The sequence below is a fragment of the Anomalospiza imberbis genome, chromosome 13 (genome assembly GCF_031753505.1).
Source record: "Anomalospiza imberbis isolate Cuckoo-Finch-1a 21T00152 chromosome 13, ASM3175350v1, whole genome shotgun sequence".
Taxonomy (NCBI): Eukaryota; Metazoa; Chordata; class Aves; order Passeriformes; family Viduidae; genus Anomalospiza; species Anomalospiza imberbis.
Genome location: NC_089693.1, coordinates 3,429,252 through 3,446,725, shown reverse-complemented (window position 1 = coordinate 3,446,725; position 17,474 = coordinate 3,429,252). Strand labels below are relative to the sequence as shown.

At 47.6% G+C, this 17,474-nt stretch overlaps 2 protein-coding genes across 4 annotated transcripts in view; one reads left to right on the top strand and one right to left on the bottom strand.

Annotated features, from left to right (window-relative positions):
* Positions 1-9,894, top strand: part of MEF2A (myocyte enhancer factor 2A) — an 82,321-nt gene extending 72,427 nt beyond the window's left edge. For 2 of the 3 annotated variants that reach the window (XM_068203626.1, XM_068203625.1), the window contains one exon: positions 1,863-2,078. In XM_068203626.1, the coding sequence (XP_068059727.1) occupies positions 1,863-2,063 (201 nt within the window). In that variant the 3' untranslated portion in view covers positions 2,064-2,078. Of the gene's footprint in view, positions 1-1,862; positions 2,079-5,664; positions 5,792-6,196 lie in introns of those variants that run through there. The other variant, XM_068203627.1, reaches the window with a different exon arrangement.
* LYSMD4 (LysM domain containing 4) lies at positions 9,118-17,267 on the bottom strand. The gene is made up of 2 exons (XM_068203628.1): positions 16,072-17,267; positions 9,118-12,603 (listed from the first exon to the last, which is right to left on the bottom strand). Exons 1-2 carry the CDS (start codon positions 16,339-16,341, stop codon positions 12,100-12,102), a joined length of 774 nt encoding a protein of 257 aa, XP_068059729.1. The 5' UTR covers positions 16,342-17,267; the 3' UTR covers positions 9,118-12,099.
* Positions 17,268-17,474: the final 207 nt, after the last annotated feature.

Here is a 17,474-nt window from a genome sequence, read left to right as displayed (position 1 = left end):
ATAAGGAAATCCTTTGGTCTGGATTGTTTCCCAGTATATTCCTCTTTACTTTTCCATTATGTAGTAATCCCAACTTTATAGGCAGCCATCCAAGAAAGCTTTGGAGAAAGGTCAATTCCTGACAGACACAAAAATCTGCTCTAATAACATCTCTTTATGCCAGATAAATTTGGTCTAGGGGAGATTTTCAGAAGTGCGTAAGTGATTTAAAGGGATCAATTACAGAAAATCAGAGGGACTTTCTCTGGGAGCTTTGAAACCTGGGAGCTCTGAAGCAGAGTGGGCACATCTGCCAATGTGTGTGTTTGGCAACAGATGCCAAAGAGCCCCCGACTCCTTGGGAGGCTCAAAGGTGGGAATTCAAGAGCAGCCAGACACAAGAGAGATCAGAAGCTCACAGCTAGTGACAGCTGTGGCTAATTTTAATATGGGAGCTGTGATATATATTTCTTTCTTTAAATGGGAAAGATACAAGATTGATAACCCTCAATTCATCTTCATAAATTTAAGCTTAAAATTGAACACAGTCCCATTTCTGTACCTGCTCATTCTGATATTTTTAAGGGAATGATGCATTTTTAATGCTGCTCGTTCTCTCAAGATTAGAGTGGAAGAAAAAATTAAGTGCTGCAGATCCTGAAATACCTGTGTCTGAAATAAGGGAAAGGTGTAGTAACTTCAGTCTTGTAAAGTTACAAAATGGATCCCTACCAAAGCCATGAGAAACTGCTCCTTTTGTAGCAAATGTTTTTTCAGAGATAGAGAGAAGTTTGCTTTAAGAGAACGTGTTTCCAGCAGATTGAAACCCAGCTCCTTGTAGAAATACAGGGTGTAGAAACTGCTGCTATTTCTAGAATTCTGCAGATAAAAGTAAATACCTGTTCTTGAAAAATAAAACCCTAGCATTTTCTGTTCTTGACAGTATTTGTCATGGCCAAATGGTGTTGAACCTCATATTTTTCAGGAAGATTTGCAGTTGCCACCATGGACAGCAGAACGTGCTGTAGCAGCAGCTTTGCTGTCTGGTGCTGTTCACCACGGTGTTTAATTAATTTTCTAGCCAGCAAATTTGGTTAGAGCTTATTTTGAGTGATATGTTTGCTGCAGATGTTCATTCCAGTAGACAGGAAAGAAAAGACTGTTATTAAAAAGCCAAATTGTGCCCACAGTTAAATTATCTGAGACAATCTAGTTTAGCTGTTTTCCCTGTCAGAAAAGCACCGTTGCTCTTTGTGAACTCCAGTGTCATTTGCTTGGAAACATATCTGCATTATAACAAGTACTCTCTCAGTTTCTCAGGAACCATGGGAACAGCAAGATTATTTTATCACTGAAATCTTATCAACACAAATTTAGAAGATCTCTGTGTTCCTTTCAGGACAGGTGTAGTCAGCACAGTGTCAAAACTGGCAGCTGAAATTTGGAAAATTGGATAAACAACTGTGAAGTGGGAGAATCTCTTCTGGGGGAACTGCACCTCACCATCTGCACTAAAAGCTCTTTAAAAATAAGACTCAAAGCTCTTAAATCACTTAAGAACTTCTGAGAATTGTTGTGTGTATCCCTAAGAAATTGCTTTTATTTTTGTGTGTCCTACAACGCTAACACTGTTGAAATCTGCATGCTTGGGAAGTGGCCCAGTGAGCCTTCAATTAATTTTTCGTTTCAGTTTGCCAAGATCGTTTTGGTTGTCTTGAAATATTTTCACTTTTTAAGAAAACCAATGCTGACAAAAAGGATGTGTTCCTAACTCAAAGATACAGCGGAGCAGCACGCTGGAATGCAGTGCTGTGTTACACTGGCTCTGGGTTTCCTGTTGTTCTCCCTGGTCTCACAAGGTTTGTTATTTCCATCCCTTGCAGAACACCCAAAGGATAAGCAGTTCTCAGTCCACGCAGCCCCTGGCCACCCCCGTGGTGTCGGTGACGACTCCGAGCCTGCCCCCGCAGGGACTCGTGTACTCGGCCATGCCCACTGCCTACAACACTGGTAAGCCCTGCTGGGGTCGGGGCCGGGACCGCGCCCATGGCACGCAGGAGCCCAGGAAATTCACGTTTCTGTGACAGCTGACTTTGTTTTCCTCTTCAGTTCAAGTCAAGGCTCTTGGCAAAATGGAGCCTGTGGCAATCCTGCCGGGAACTGGAGTGCCTCACGTTTAGGCGATAGCTGATCCTTCAGTACTTCTGTTCTTCAGATACTTTTATTGTCTGCAAGACCTTAAAACTGCTTTTTATCCAAGCTGGGTGTGATGTAAGGCATTTGGTAATGTAAAAGTGATGAGTAGTTAGCTGGTTGGGAAAGTAGTTCATGAAGGTCAATAATAAGTGATGGAACATGAGGCAACGGGAGCCTCAAGTTGCACAAGGGGAGGTTTAGGTTGGATATTGGGGAAGATTTCTTCACCGAAAGGGTTGTCCGACTTCCACCAGGGCATTGGTGGAATTCCACCCCCCAAAAGATGGGATTTTATACTTTTTCTCCACTCTTAGCTTTGAAAGTCTTCACTGCAGCTTTCAGTTTAGCCAGCCAAGCACCTCACATCCTCTTGTACCTTTTTGTGTTAATGAGCTCATTAGGTGGCAGTGTCCCAGCCCCTCTCCTTGCCCTGGGCAGCTCCGTGGTCAGGAAGGTGCAGGGAGAGGGATTGTCACCCACGTCACCCACCAGCCAGGGGCTGTCCTGGGACCCTGCACTCCGCACACCCCTCAGCCAGGGGCTGTTTGCCCTGCAGCAGCTCCAGCCCAGTTGTTGAAGGCAGTGCAAACACAGCTGCCCCGGGGGAGTGCAGAAGCTGGGCTGCAGGAGCGGTGCCACGGGCAGAGCAGGGGCTTGCTTTGGCTGATCAGGTCAGTGGGGGTAGCTGGACGTGCAGGCCTTGCTTTGACTCTTGCCCCAGAGGTGGTTCAGCTCTTGTGTTCAGAGGCTGCTCAAAGCAAACTCTTCTGGTCCCTGCCCAGAGGAGCCTCGCTGAGTCTCACCTGACACATCCCTTGTGTCCAGGATGCTGTTTCAGGGAGCGCTGGGTGCATCCCTCACTCAGAAAAACCTGTGAGCTGCTGGCTGAAACAGCAAAAGCTGAGAGGGGCTGGAATCTCAGGAAGCAGCAAAGGCAATGGGAACTGATGTCCTACATAATGGACAAGTGCTGGGGTGTGATTTTCAACTCCAGCCCATTTCCTTTGATAATGCAAATAATTTGTGCAAAGCTTTTAGCCTTTAGTGGTTTTCACACACTTTAGAATTATTTCTATTAGATTGAACCTTTCAGGGGATTTGCAGGAAGAAATTTGATGTTGAAACCAAATTGTTGCCTGGGGATTTTAAGGGTGGTCACCACTTCCAGCACGATTTCAGTTTTGCAGTTCAAGGACTAAGATAAAATTTAAATACCTTAATTGTTTCTCTGGATTGATAAGGTTTTTTTTTTCAGGACTGGGAAGGGTAGCTTCAGCTCTTGGATCCTTAATTAAAATGCTGGATATCAGTTTTCCACAAATACCCTATTTTATAGAATCTGTTTGGTATTCTGTGGATTGTTGGAGGAAGGGCCAGAACTGACCGAGTTACTGGTTCTAAAACAGTCCAGGCATTTAAAAAAAAAGTATTAAAACCCCCTGCAATCAGTTAATTAGTAATTGACACCTGAGCAGAGCACACCAAGCCATAAATAAATTCCTGGCTTCAGGTCAGTTGTTTTGCAGAGGTACAAACTTGCCAGTGCTGCTTGTGGGGGTCACAGCAGTGATGGTTTCTGTGGTGCAGAAGGTGCTCTTGTGTGCACAGCTCACATCAGCTCACTCCTGCAGCAGGAGTGTCCTCCTGCCACTGCCAGCAAATAGGTGATTATTTAGGGAATTAATAATGCAGCTAATTGTGTAGAAACACATGTGCTCTTTGGAAAAATTCCTCCTCAAAGCCCTGTCGCCAGACACGTTCTGTGTGAAGTGTCAGAAGTTAATTGTCCATGGTCATAAAAGCTGTAATTGCAGTGCAAAAAAATTACATGGGAACTGAATTGCTGTCAGTGTTTCCTTCAGGTCTGCTCTGACAAACCCCATCAGCCCAGCACATCCATCTCCAGGGCGTGCCTGGGCTGCACTGGGCAGGTGTTGGGAGCTTTGGCTTCTGGCTGCCTGGAAGGCTCAGTGCATGTCTGGGTCACTGCAGGGGCTGCACAGTTGTTATTTTTTAAATTCAATTTTAGTCTTACAAAAGGAGCTTTTTCAGTCAAAAACCTTTCTGAAGCTGTGCAGAAATACGTGCGAGGGTTTTCAGAGTTTCAGTAGAAGTGACAACTGAGCAGAAATAAAAAGAGAAAGCCCAAGAAGCTTCACCTGCTGGGAGCAGCTGGAACTCCTGAGGCTTTCAGGAAGGTTCTTGCAGGGATGTGTGTGGGTCACTGACAGCACAGGGCCCTGCTGGCCCTGGATTCTCCTCCCAAGATGAGCTGTCTTAGGCAGATCTAGAATTTATCCACTGCAAACAGGTCAGTGGATGGGAGGGGGAGATTTTTCAAGAAGGCTCATCTCAGGAGAGAGAGAGATTGTAATGGTGGTGGCATTTTAGGACAATACTGTAAAAAAACCCCAACCCCTCCAAACACAAATCAAAGCCAAACCCAGCTTAATGGAATGTTTGGTTCCTCTGGTGGCAGTACAGCCTGAGTTTGGCTGCTCACATTTTGTCCCATTCTCAAGAGACTAAAAATTATTTTAAGGAAGCTTTATTAGAAAATAATTAAAAGCAGAGAAGAGTTTGTTTTCAAGCCTGAAAGAAAACATGAGTGATAATGCTCAAGTGTAAACAACTTCAGTTCTGTAAATGAAGTGAGGGGTGAGGGAGCCCTGCAGCAGCCAGAGCCAGGCTGGCTGGGGTTGGAGCCCTCTGGGCTCCATTTAAGTTGAATTTCTAAAGAATGGTGCTTTCTTGCTCCACACAAAGAGGCTTCTTTTGTTCCTGTGATCCAGAGAAGACAGTTTAATCAGACATTGAGGAGTGATACTGTGAGGAGGGGGAGGACGTGATGTGCTGCAGCAGGATTGCTCTGAGGGGTCCCTGGGGTTTGGCCACCCGGTCCCTGTGCCTGCCTGGCAGCCAGTGCCGTTCAGGGCTTGCGTTTGGGTGGAGGTTGTAGGCCCAGGAGCTCTGTGGCGCTTGAGCTCCCCAAATGGTACCTGTGTCTTGTCTGAGCAGCTGCACCTCCCCCCTGGGACTGAACCACAGCCCAGTGTCTGCAGCGAATTCAGGGCGAGATCCACCATCCCTGCCTAGTGACTCACATGGATCCTTCCCCTTTTGTTTAGTTTTGAAATGTCTTCAAAAATGCCAAGTCTTACTATAAGGTGCACACCTCTGTATATACACTGCATTAATGTGTTGTACCTGTGAGTTTGGAACAAGCTCCCAGACAGCAAAATGGAGGATCTGAAAGCAGATTGCAAAAAAAAAAAAAAAAAAAAATTTCACTTGGAGGCCTCTGTACTGTTAAGCTCCCTGTGAGCTTGGCAGGATTGCTCCCAGACTTCAGAGTTTTCCCGTTTGAATTCCTTTGGATCAGCTGCCTTTATTTGTTTTGGGCAGAAAGCCTTTGTATTTGTTTATGTATGTATGTTATATATATAAATCCCCCTATACATTACTTTGTTATCTGTTTCTCCCTCTTAGATTACTCCTTGACTAGCGCAGACCTGTCTGCCCTGCAGGGATTTAACTCCCCAGGAATGCTGTCCCTGGGGCAGGTGTCTGCCTGGCAGCAGCACCACCTCGGTCCCGCGGCCCTCAGCTCTCTTGTGTAAGTACCCAGGGCAGCACTGGGGGGCTGGAGCAGCTGCACCAAGGGAGCGTTCAGCACGTTTTAACCTCTTGTCTGTGCTGGAAAACATTTGTGTGGCAGGGTGTTTGCTCCTTCAGTCACCTCCAGCCAGTGAGCTGTATCCCTGCAGGCTCAGCTTCTCACCAGGGGGGCACCTGCGTGGTGACTGAAATGTTTGGTAATAGAAAATATTTGTTTGTTCTGAACTTCAGTAAATGCAGCTCCGACCTTTAATTAATGCTTTTTTCACCTTTGCTCTTCCCAGTGAACTGCATTTATTTCGGTGCTGAGCCCCAAGGCCTCACTGTCCCAGACACGTGGATTGTCACTTGGTTTTCACTTTCTGCGTTTTCTTACTTGCGCCTTTCGGTCTTCTTTCCCCAGCACTGGCAGCCAGCTATCTCAGGGTTCAAATCTCTCCATTAACACCAACCAAAACATCAACATCAAATCGGAACCGATCTCCCCTCCCCGGGACCGCGTCACCCCCTCCGGGTTCCCGCCGCAGCAGCCGCAGCAGCCGCCGCCGCCGCCGCCGTCGCGCCAGGAGCTGGGGCGCTCCCCGGTCGACAGCCTGAGCAGCTCCAGCAGCTCCTACGACGGCAGCGACCGCGAGGATCCGCGCAGCGACTTCCACTCGCCCGTGGTGCTGGGGCGGCCGCCCAACGCAGAGGATCGGGAGAGCCCCTCGGTAAAACGGATGAGGATGGACACGTGGGTGACATAAACCCGCCGTGTCGCCCTCTCAGCTTTGTGTTCTCAAAATGAACTGTCCTGACATATCTAAATTTATAAATAAGGACATGAATACGTATATTTATATGTATATACATACGTGCATATATATATCTTCACATGCATATATATGTGCTAGTGTGTGTAGCATACACCAATCATCAGGCACTTATGACAAACTCTTGTATAGCTGCAGATGTCCCTTGGTAAAAGTAACAGAACAATCCCGTAGGTTTGATCTCTAGTCTGGCACTTACCTGGACTCGTGTGTGACCCCAGCCCGGCCCGCGCAGAGCGGTGTCCCCGCAGTGTCTCCTCCTCCTCCACGCCCACCCGAGCGAGGGCTCGCCTGTAGTACCGTCCCTGTGTGTAGTCAGCTCTATGGTTACTCGTAGCTAAGAAATAATTGCTTTGTAGCAGCAGAGCAGTAGAAAAGCAGGAAGAAGAAAGCAATACTGTACATAAACTGACCTTTCTATTACCCAACCTGGCATGGGTCTCTATTGCAGAGGGTGCATGGAGAAGGGCTGATGCTATAAGAAATAAAAAAAAAAAAAACAAAAACCCTGTTTTGCACGTGCAAAAAAAAAAAAAAAGTGTATTGGGTCAAAGAAGTGATTTTTTTAATGAGTGAAAGAGAGCATAGAGAACTCGCATGAAATATTCAGAAAATATTAGCCTAGAAAATAGAACATTAACAAAATAAAATTAATATATTAAGTTATAATTGGAATATGTTTGACAAATTTGTTTTTACGTTCATACCTTTGAAAAATATAGAAACGGATTTTAGCTCATGTATATTTTATATTAAAGAAAACAATACCCTAATGAATTGAAGACTATATATAAAGTTATATACAGTACTTTTGAACACATTCTGCTATGAATTATTTATATAAGCCAAAGCTGTATGTTGTAGCTTTTTTGTAGAGTATAGTTTTATCTTATTTTGACTTTCTAGTTTTTGCTTTCAAAGATGAAAAGGAAAAACTTGCAGGCGGAACCTTGGGGGAAAAATAAGCCATGAACACTTATATGTAAATTTAAATTTGAGCCAAACTCTTTGTGTATATAGCATCCTAAATATATTATCACCTTTGGTGTAAGTACCTATGTATTGTACGGTCACCAGATTAAAAAGTATATTTTTGTGGATTGACGCCAACTTGAAACAAGGCGAGGTCCTTATTAAGTAGAGTATTCACTGTTTAATATTTACTATTTTGTTAAATATACTGTACTTTCTTTGGATTTTAATTATTATTAATATTATTATCCAGATTTTTCAGAGGGTGTATAAAGGGGTTGGCCCCCTCACTGGTGGTGAATGTGTGCCGTTCAATTGTAATCTCTGTGCTGTATGGTTAAGCTTCATTATACATTTTATATATATGTATATAAATAGCAAAGTGGCAAAAAAAAAATCCGGTGTTAAGTTCATCCTGCATAAATATAAAAAATCTGTTACGACACATTTTAAGGCATCATTTTAAAACTGCCTCTTCTGAGGAGGAAAAAAAAAACAGTGGAAAAACTTGACCTAATTTCTCATGATAGGGAAATGACACATATCAGAGGAGCACAAAAGGTTTTGCGAGTTGGCAAGTGGTTTGGGAAAAATTCGCTGCTTCCAAGAAAGAGAGGCAGGAATGCAGAGCCCCCTTGTGCCGTGAGACTGGGCTGGGAGCAGGTTTGGTGGTGGTGGTGGCCGTGCTCCCACCCGTGCTCCCGGTGCCCTCCAGGCTGGCAGTGCTGGTTCTGGGTGGAAGCTGCAGAGCTGTGGGACTGCCCAAACTCTTCAGAGTTAGCCCTGATATTTATTAACCTTTTTTGCTTGGGCTTTTTTTTTTTCCCCCAGTTAAGAAAAATCCCTTGATGCTGTAAGGGAGGGGTGAGAAGGGCGGTGTCCCTGTGGTACCTGTGGCCTCCGGGCCTGTCTCCTTGTCCTGGCAACGTTAAAACCCACAGGGGCTCCAGTGGCCTCCAGCCCTTCCCTTGGAACTGCTTCCCCTTTCCTGGGTTCTTCCCGGCTGGCAGGAGGCTGGAGGCAGAAGGGACAGTTCCCATGGCCACTGTGTCCCCAGTGACCGAATTCACTTGCTGCTCCCTGGAACCTTTTGCTGCTCTGACCAGTGATGTGAGTTCCATGATTTATGCACCTGTATGAACTTTGCTGTACATCCGAGTGGGAGTTCTGCATTCACATTTACTGTCTATTTTCTTGTGTGCCTTATCAGATGGCTTTGCTGACTGTATCTCAATAGTCTTTATTTCTATGCAGGTTTTTAAACAGTACTTAACTACTGTTTTCTTAAAGACAAAGCTACACAAGGGTTAGAGTTTGTATTGAAATTGCACCAATGAATTAAAAACAAATAAAAAGAATCAATTCTAAGGAGCTGGGCAAGGGAGTGGCCCTGTGCTGCCCCAGCCCCGGCAGAAACGTCCTTCCACAGCCCTCCGGTCTCGGGGAGCGCCTCCTGCCACCGAGGAATGGGAATCCTGGTTTTTAATAACAAGTAACTCACTTTGAAACATACTTTTTTAGAAATTGTAAAAATGTTTTATATAAAAAAAAAGAGAAGACATAGCACAGATATTTCAACAGGTTAAAAAAAAAAAACTTTTTAAAATTATCTCTGCTGACTGAAGTGCAAGTGGATCCAATCCTGGGCTGAACCCAGTCAGGTCTGAGCGATTTAAGATTTTTATCTCTGTTGTGACAAATCACCTCCATCCTCGAGCTCTCACGATAGTTTTGAGAACGCCACGTTGTCAGGGACTCGTCAGAGAGAACTGCTTTAGCCTTGCCTTCCCTCCAAGGACACTAATGCATCAGAAACTTGCGAGTTACTGTGCGCACAAGAAATACATAGTAAATAAGGAACAAAACAACTCCTAACAATTGATCCTGGGCAGAAGTTAAATCCGAATGTGAAAGAAAGACTTAACCAATGTAAACATTTAAATCTTAGTAGAACCTTTCTTCACTTTGCTGTGCAAGAGAACACTGCTTTGCTATATTTAAAATGGCTTTTTTAAAAGAGATTTATGTATTTGGTAAATGTTTGTAGTCAACAGTTCACAAGAAGCTGTTCACGGTTTAATGCTGATAAGCCGTTTGGCGGCACAAGCTGGACTTTGTTGCCATCCTTGAGACGAATCTTTTAAGAAAAAAAATAAGTTAATCTCAATTTTTTTCCCTGAATGTGTTGTTTTTTCTTCAATATACAATAAATATTCTAGTGAACTTTTTATCAAATGGTTAAGAAAATGCTAGAGGTTGTTGTAAAATATTTGTATCCTGCATTCACTAAAGTAAAGATACTGGCTTTTACTGTGTACTCCGGCCTCTCTCGTGTTTGCAGAGCACTGGTCCCGTCTGGCGCGTCCTTGCCCCCTCCAGGTGTCAGTCCAGGTGCGAGCTGTTGGTTTTTAACTGCAGCCATGAGGATTTCCATCAACAGAGTCACACTGACACTTGTTACTGCACTCAAGGACTGATGCCTGCTAAGAACCTTTCTATAAAACGTGGAGAAACGGGCGGATGACCCAGGGTCCACTGAGAGTGGAGAGCCCAAGGCCAGTCCTGCCTCTCCAGCCCCCGTTCCTCCTGCTGCTCCCACTCCCGCTCACTGCAGAGGCTGAGGTGAGGCTGCAAGGGGCCCCTCCTTCTGAGGCAGGTGCTCAGCTGTGTGGTAGCAAATAAAGCACAAGCTGTGCCCTTGTGCTTTTATTTCATGTGGCTTTATTTAAAAATATTAAGAACCTGGTCCCACCCCCTCCCCAGAACAGAGAGATACAGCTCTTCACAGAAGAAAAATACAGATTTTTGTTCAGTATAAGATACTTCGGAGTGCTCATTTATAAAATTAGGTTCCCACTTTTGAGAGCTGCAGGGAGCACAGGTTCTCATTGTAGCAGCACACGGTTGTGCTTGTGTGGTGTGGGGTCCTCACCTTGCTGGAGACGCTTCAGTCCTCCCTGTCCAGGCAGCAGCAATCCTCAGGCCAGGCTGAGGCCACACCTGCACAGCAGGTGCTTGCAGCACAGCCCCTCTCCTGCCCCTGCTGTGCCCCAGCCAGCCTCAGGCTGCCAGGGGAAGCTGGAAAAGCCCTGAGCTCCCACTGGCAGCTGAGAGGCTGCAAATGGGGCTGGGCCGAGGTGGGGACAACTAACAGCAGCTTCCTGCACCTGCCCAGCAGCGCTGCCCTCACCCTCAGCACCAACAGCACCTGCCCACACATTTAGTGGTTGGTTCCAGGAAAGCCTTTACCTCTGCCCACAGGCCCTGAATTTGCTGAATCAAATTTCTGAGGCAAGTTCTTCTCTTTAGCAAAGCTCCCAAGGCCCCCCTTGCTGCCCCCTTGCAGCAGGTAGTGTTTGCTGAGTGGCCTTGAAGAGCATAGCCCGGGGGCTGACTGACATCTCCACTGCCCTGCAAAGCTTTTCAGTGCATGTGGTCAGTTCACAGAAACCTGTCACAATCAGCAGCTTCCGAGTCCTCTCCTGGAAAGGCTTCACCACTTCCTTCTTCTTGGACTTCTGTCCTGGACCTTGCAACCTGCACCCAGCTCAGCACTTCACTCCCACTCAGACTGCACACGAGGAAGTAATTCCATGACTGAGCCTGGGTGTCTGAGAAGCACCACTACAGACCATTATTAGCTTTTTTAGCAAATAATACTGACTACACCTCCTGCCAGCAAATGAGTCCTTGAGAAGTGCCTGTGACTCCTCTTTCGTGCTCTCCTGTCCTCCTCCAACACCCCCTGCCCACCTGGGGCCATGCAGGGCTGAGCAGCACCCTGGGACAGCACAGGTCCTGCACTGAGAGCTCCGATCTCAGGAGCCACCTGAAGGATTTCACTGAAGGGAAGAGGTCGGGGCTCCCCCTTCCTGGGGTGGGCCTGATGCATCCTAATTGAACACAGCTCAAAGGTTTGCTCAGGGGGGTGACAAGGTGGGGTGCTGGCAGCGTCAGCGTGCCCTGGCACACCCAGCTTAGAGCCCCAGAAGGCATCATTAGGGTCAAGGAGGCCAAAAACACCATGGTCTGCAAGAGACAAAAATGACACTTCTGAAAAGAAGTGTCCCCCACTTCTATTCCAGCAAAAAGGGTTTCCTTAAAATGCAAACAACCCCTAACTTTCCAACCACATTAATACTGCACTCTCTAGCTCAGCAGCAAAGAATTTGCTTCTAGACACGGTATTAAGAAATACCTGAAGCAACCATAATGAGTAAATTGCTACAGAATACTTTCCCTCAACAGAGTTCCCAACTCTGAAGCCACCTGGGTGATGATCTCTGTAAGCAACAAAGCATCCTTATTTTTCCATCAAAATCACATCACCTCATTTTCAGTCAAATTCAGGATTACATCATCAGCTACTTATAAAAATAAAAATAATCTGTATTGTTGTATCCCCTTGGGTGCACTTGAGTCAGCCTCGAGCATAAGGGCAATACTGCTGGAGAGGCTGAGGTGGGCTGCCCTTTCACCTTAGGATTTTTCCTACGACCGAGCCTTGTGGTAATTTCCCTTCCTATCCAGCTGTTGAAACATTTGAGTTTGTCATGTTAGAGGTGTGGGCCACCAGGCCTTGTGTTTTAAAATAGATGATATAAAACACTGGCAGGACGATTCCTATCAGGAGCATAATGAACACGGCGTTCCACCACTGGATTCCGCAGTCCGCACCGTTACCAGCGTCCCGCTTCCCTGCCTCGGGCAGGGGCCTCTCCAGCCCCTCCCCGCCGTACTCGGCGTTCAGCTGCACCTCCACCTGCACGGCGTCCTGGATGCTCTGGTCGATGCCCCTGAAGTACTCACTGAGACGCTGGCCGCCGGCGGAGCCGCCCGCGCCGGGGTCGGGCTCCGGCGGCTCCACGCGCGTCAGGCCGGGCTGGACGGGCCCCGCCGGGGGCGGCCGCAGGGCGCCGGCGCTCTCCGTGAGCAGCCCGTGCGGCCGCACCGGGATCTTGATGGACTTCAGCGCGTACAGGTCCTGCTCCCGGATGAAGTTGTTGACGCGTTTGATATCCGCAACCTAAGGAATCCAGAAAGGACATAAACGGTGAGGGCAGGACAGCCCAGGAGTGAGGCAGGAAGCAGCTACAAAGCCAGTGCGCAAGGAGCCGTCAGGGAATAAAAGCAGGCCCTGGATGCAAGCGGTTTGATGCTCTGAGAGATTCCCCAGCACTTCCAGGGGCGCTCCAGTTCCTGCAGGATAGAGGCAATCTCCTGTTAAACCAGTCTGCAACCTCCACCTCTTGTACCTGCTGTAATTTGCTCCATACTGCTCTTCCTTCTCTTTGCTTTCTTTGCCCTTCTCTCAGTTAAAGCGAGAACAATCTTTTTAACAAACAGATGTTATTTAAAACTATTTTCACACCTTACACATGAGTGCTTAAGGTGAGAGCACAACACCAGTGTGAGCATCTCCTGCTCAGGAAATTACTTCAGAGTGATCAGAGCTCCATTTTGGGAGCACACCAGTTCTGAAAGCAAGGGCACAGCGTGGAGGGCAGGTGAGCATCTCCCGCATGAGCGTCCTGTGCTCAAGGAACACCTCTCTTCTGCAGGACAGCAGCTCATCCAGCCCATTCCTCCTGAGCATGCTCTGCTGAAGGACAATCAATCACCTCTGTGCTCCTGTCACCACCTTTTGCGGTTGCTGTGTAGGGCTCCTGTCTGTGAGCTGTGTCCCCACCCAGCAGCAGGAGAGCAAGGGAGAAGCAGCCACACGTGCAACATCAGACACGGACGGGCGGTGCCAAGGCAAAGGCAAAGGCAAGGCAGCATCCTTAGTTAACATTAGCTAAGAGAAGATGCTTAATCCAGGGGCCACTCAGCCACCCAGCAAGCACAGCAGCTTCTCAGTCGCACTAAACCCTCTGTCAAAGGAAAGGAACAGGATGCCAGTGTGTGCCAGGAGCTCTCTGCTGCAGCCAAGGAGATGTGAAAGAACCTTGAGGAAAAGACTGGAGGGCACAAAATAAAACTGCGAGAGCCAAAGCAAAGAGGAAGGCAACACAAACAGGTAAACCACCTCTCATCCATCACAGCAAAGAGACACAGTACAGGGACTGTGCTTTGCTCTTCAGAAATCACAGCATGACCTGCATTCACTGCACACTCACACGCTTGAGGCTGCCAAGGAAACTGGGGAGCTAAAAGAAAAAACAAAAACCAAAAACTTTACTTCCTAAGCTCAGAGGTAGAGAGGAGAGGAGACGGAGGCCAGAATCTCATGTTTACTCTACAAAGCTTGAGAACTCTGAAAATGGCACATTTAATTCAGAATCTGATCTGGGGACCCTGAGGCAAAAGGAATCCTCAGTCGCTGCTTCGGGCTCCTCACAGCGAGCCCCAGTGTCAACTCTGGACTAAACCCTGCAAAATTTCTTAGTTATGAAATAACAATCTCACCCAGAGCCTCCTAAGTGAGGTGCTGCTTCAATTTCTGGATTTGTTCCAATGAAAACAAATTACTGGGACAGTAAATATCCCCCGTGGTGTCTGCAATCAAATACTGCAGTGTGGTGCTAAGACTGTAGAAACAGAAAGTGGAGCAGCACTCACACAGAAACAACAAACAAAGCTGATGGGAAGCATGCGAGAGATTGGGCTGCACAAGCATTTAGGCTTACTTTCTGTACTCATTTCTTTGGCTGCAGTGAGCTCCTCTTGTCCCAGCTGAAGAACAATGCCAAAAGCAAGCCAGGACTATAAATGGTCAAGAGTAAAAATGAGAATTTTGGAGTGCTTTGCATCTCTGCCAAGTTATCTGTGGCACACACACAAAGCTATTTGTTGCACTGTCTTACTATCCCCTCCCCAAGCAGATTCTGAAACCAATGTCAAGTTCTCATTGATTTAAAGAAGTTCATCCTGGATTTTTACACACATTTGCCTGTTTATCTGTGGTTACTGTTCTCACTGCTATCCTGGTGACCTCTCAGGAGCTGTTTAATTGTGCAAATAAAATAAAGCGCATGAAAACTGTCACGCCAGTCTTTAAAGAGACTTAGACAAATCTCCTACAATAAGGATTTCTGCACCTGTTCAGTTTAACTGGAACAAGTCAGAAGTTAAACTCCCTTTCTGGAAGGGAGGGAGGCAGCAGGACAGCTTTTGTCCTGTAGGAGGAGAACATTGACTGTATGTCCCTTCCATCAGCTTGCTTTTCCCCTGGGCAGGCCCAGCAGCCTCCAGAGGGGCTGAAGGGCTCCAGGAGTGGGGCAGCAGAGGAGCAGCCACAGCAGGGACAGAACTGGGCCCTCTGAGGGACAGTGCAGAGGCACAGCAGGACTCTTCACACCATAAACCAAAGAACTGTTCAGAATCTCCCTCCTCTGAGTTCACCCAACTGCTGTGAGTCTGCCCAGGTGCTGCTGAGAGCAGCACACAGCTCCAAACCCAACCAAGGCTCAGCTCTGCCTTCTCAGGCTCTCCTGGGGCCAATCAAGGCCTGCTCAAGTCCTCCCAGACTCGCTTCTCCACACGCATCGGGCTCGTCAGCAGAACCTATAAGGGTGCCTTTTTCTGTTTTGTTTTTGTTTCTAAGGGCATGGGAGGGCAGGGATTGCTGCAATCCCTCTAAGGCCTCTTGCCTCAGCTGCACCATACAGCTGCTGTGTGGTTAAGCAAGACAGACTGCACTGGCAGGGCAGCACTGGAGCCAGAGCTGTATCATTATCCCTGCTGTGGTTGCTGGCCAATTGTTTCATCAAGAAACTCTGAAATCACAGTGCAGCTTGCAGATAAAGGGGGCTCTAAAAATACAGCTCCAACTGCTGAACAACGGGAGGCTTCTAATGTTCAGAGCAGGTAATTAAACTTTCCAGCAGTTATGTTCTTTTCTGTAACAAAGAAAATGTGCTGTGCATTTGTTCCAGCTCAGAAATCTCACTGTGCACACGCCCTCCCTCTTGCCCACAGGCACCTGAAATGAGCAGGCTTTGGGATGACAGCAAACAACCAAAACCCACACACAGACACCACCTGGACTTTGGGACTGAACTTTGGCACCTCTCCACATGCACCCGTTAGACTCAGACCTTCCTTGCAAAATGTAAGCTGATACCTTTCAAAAAAAAACCCAAAAAACCTCACCCATAACTGTGGTGTTTCTTTGTACTGCTCAATTTGCTTCAAAAAATCCAATGTTCCTTGAGAGCAGGGCCCTGGCCCTCATTTCTGCACTCAGCTCCCTAATGTTTGCCCTCACTGAAATAACTTAGTACAACCTGCACTTAGTCACCAAAATTAAACAGGAAAGCAGGTCAGGCAGGGTGTGAGGCTGACAACATCTTCCCAGGCTGTTGGCTGAACAACTCCTTTTCGTGTTTGTCTGGGGTTATTTTTGCCTTTCTCCAGTTTTACCTGGACAGTGACCGTTATACAGGGCCAACAGCTGCCAGCGTCACAACTACCGGACCTCAGGACAGCTTCTGGAAACCGCGGCACCTGAAAGCCCCGGAGGCCGTTAACCCCACGCAGAGGCAGCCCTCACCTTGCAGCCGTACTGCAGGGCCAGCTTGTTGAGGCTGTCCTCCTCGGTGAGCTCCCTCTCCAGAAGCACCACGTCCCCCAGCCTGCCCCGGGCGCTGCCCCGCGGCTGCTCCTTGCCCCTGGGCCGCAATTCCATCACGTTGAGCTCCTCCTCCGAGGACTCCTCCGAGTCGGAGCGGCCATGGGGGAACACGAACACCTGCCTGCCCGGGAAGGTGTGGACAGTGGCAGGAGCCTGGAAGGGTCTTGTCCGGCTCTCATTCAGCCTCATCTTTCACTCCAGCAGCACCTGGAATAAAACCCAGACACTTTCAGTTTCCTCAAGACCAGTGTTTAGCTCTCAGCATGGAAGATTCAGAGAATGCACAGAAAGCTGGCAGGTGTGAACACTCACCACACAAAGGGGCAAATCCAGAAGTGTTATTCTACCAGCAATATTAGAAAAGTTATGTACTCAAACTGCAGCAATCAGTAATTTTTTCCCAATTTTTTTTGTCTACGTGTGAACAAACCACCTTATAACTATGTTGCTCAACATTTTAAATATTATATTCTATAACTTTATTTAAAAAAGCAACACAATCCCTTCAGTATGTTTTGTCTTTAATTACGGTCAAAACATACATCAGGTCTACTAACAGACATTAAAAACTGAGCAGTTATCCTTTTCATAAGTCCTTACCTCTCTACACTTTAGGAATCCACATTTTAAGTCCTTGGAAGAGCACTTTTTTTTTTTTTTTTTTAATAAGGACAGCTCATGCTACACTTAACTTCAACCCGAATAACAAGGCTTCATTTTGTTGCATGAAGACTAGAACCTGCCTGAGCACTTTAATTATTGCTCAGCCTACAGCTGCAAGTTCAGGTTGTTTTTTTTTTTTTTCTCCCTTCAATCCTCAGCTCCACAAACAATTTCTTGTCAGGATGAGATATAGGTAAGAAAACCCCACTGTTATGGATCCTTGACCTTAACGTTCTCCATCTACCCCTACGGGATTCTTCAGGTGAAACCACTAGGATTTAATGGCATTTCCTTGGCCCCGGGCACGGCACCCAGAGCTGCGGGCTGGGCTCAGCTGTGCCGAGGGAGTTCAACGCGCAGGACCGGGCTGGACGCTGCTGTGGGGCACCCCGGCCTCGCCCGGCACAGCTCCCTCCTCAGGGGCTGCCGAGCTCTCCCCAGGCTCCTCTGACCAGGGGATCCCCAGGCCCTCGAGGGACCCCGGTCCCCTCAGCATTTCGGGAGAGTCCTTCACCCCTCACGGTGCCCCGCTGCCCTCGGCACCTCGGGGTCCCGCTCCCCTCAGCTCCCGCTCCCCTCAGCCCCTCGGGGTCCCGCTCCCCTCACAGGCTCTCGCTGCCCTCGGCACCTCGGGGTCCCGCTCCCCTCAGCTCCCGCTG

Excerpts from the sequence above, each read along its gene's own strand:
- LYSMD4 (XM_068203628.1), bottom strand. The coding sequence starts at position 16,341 with ATGAGGCTGAATGAGAGCCGGACAAGACCCTTCCAGGCTCCTGCCACT. Across the intron at positions 12,604-16,071 it reads CCCTGCAGTACGGCTGCAAG|GTTGCGGATATCAAACGCGT; the intron begins GTGAGGGCTGCC and ends TGGATTCCTTAG.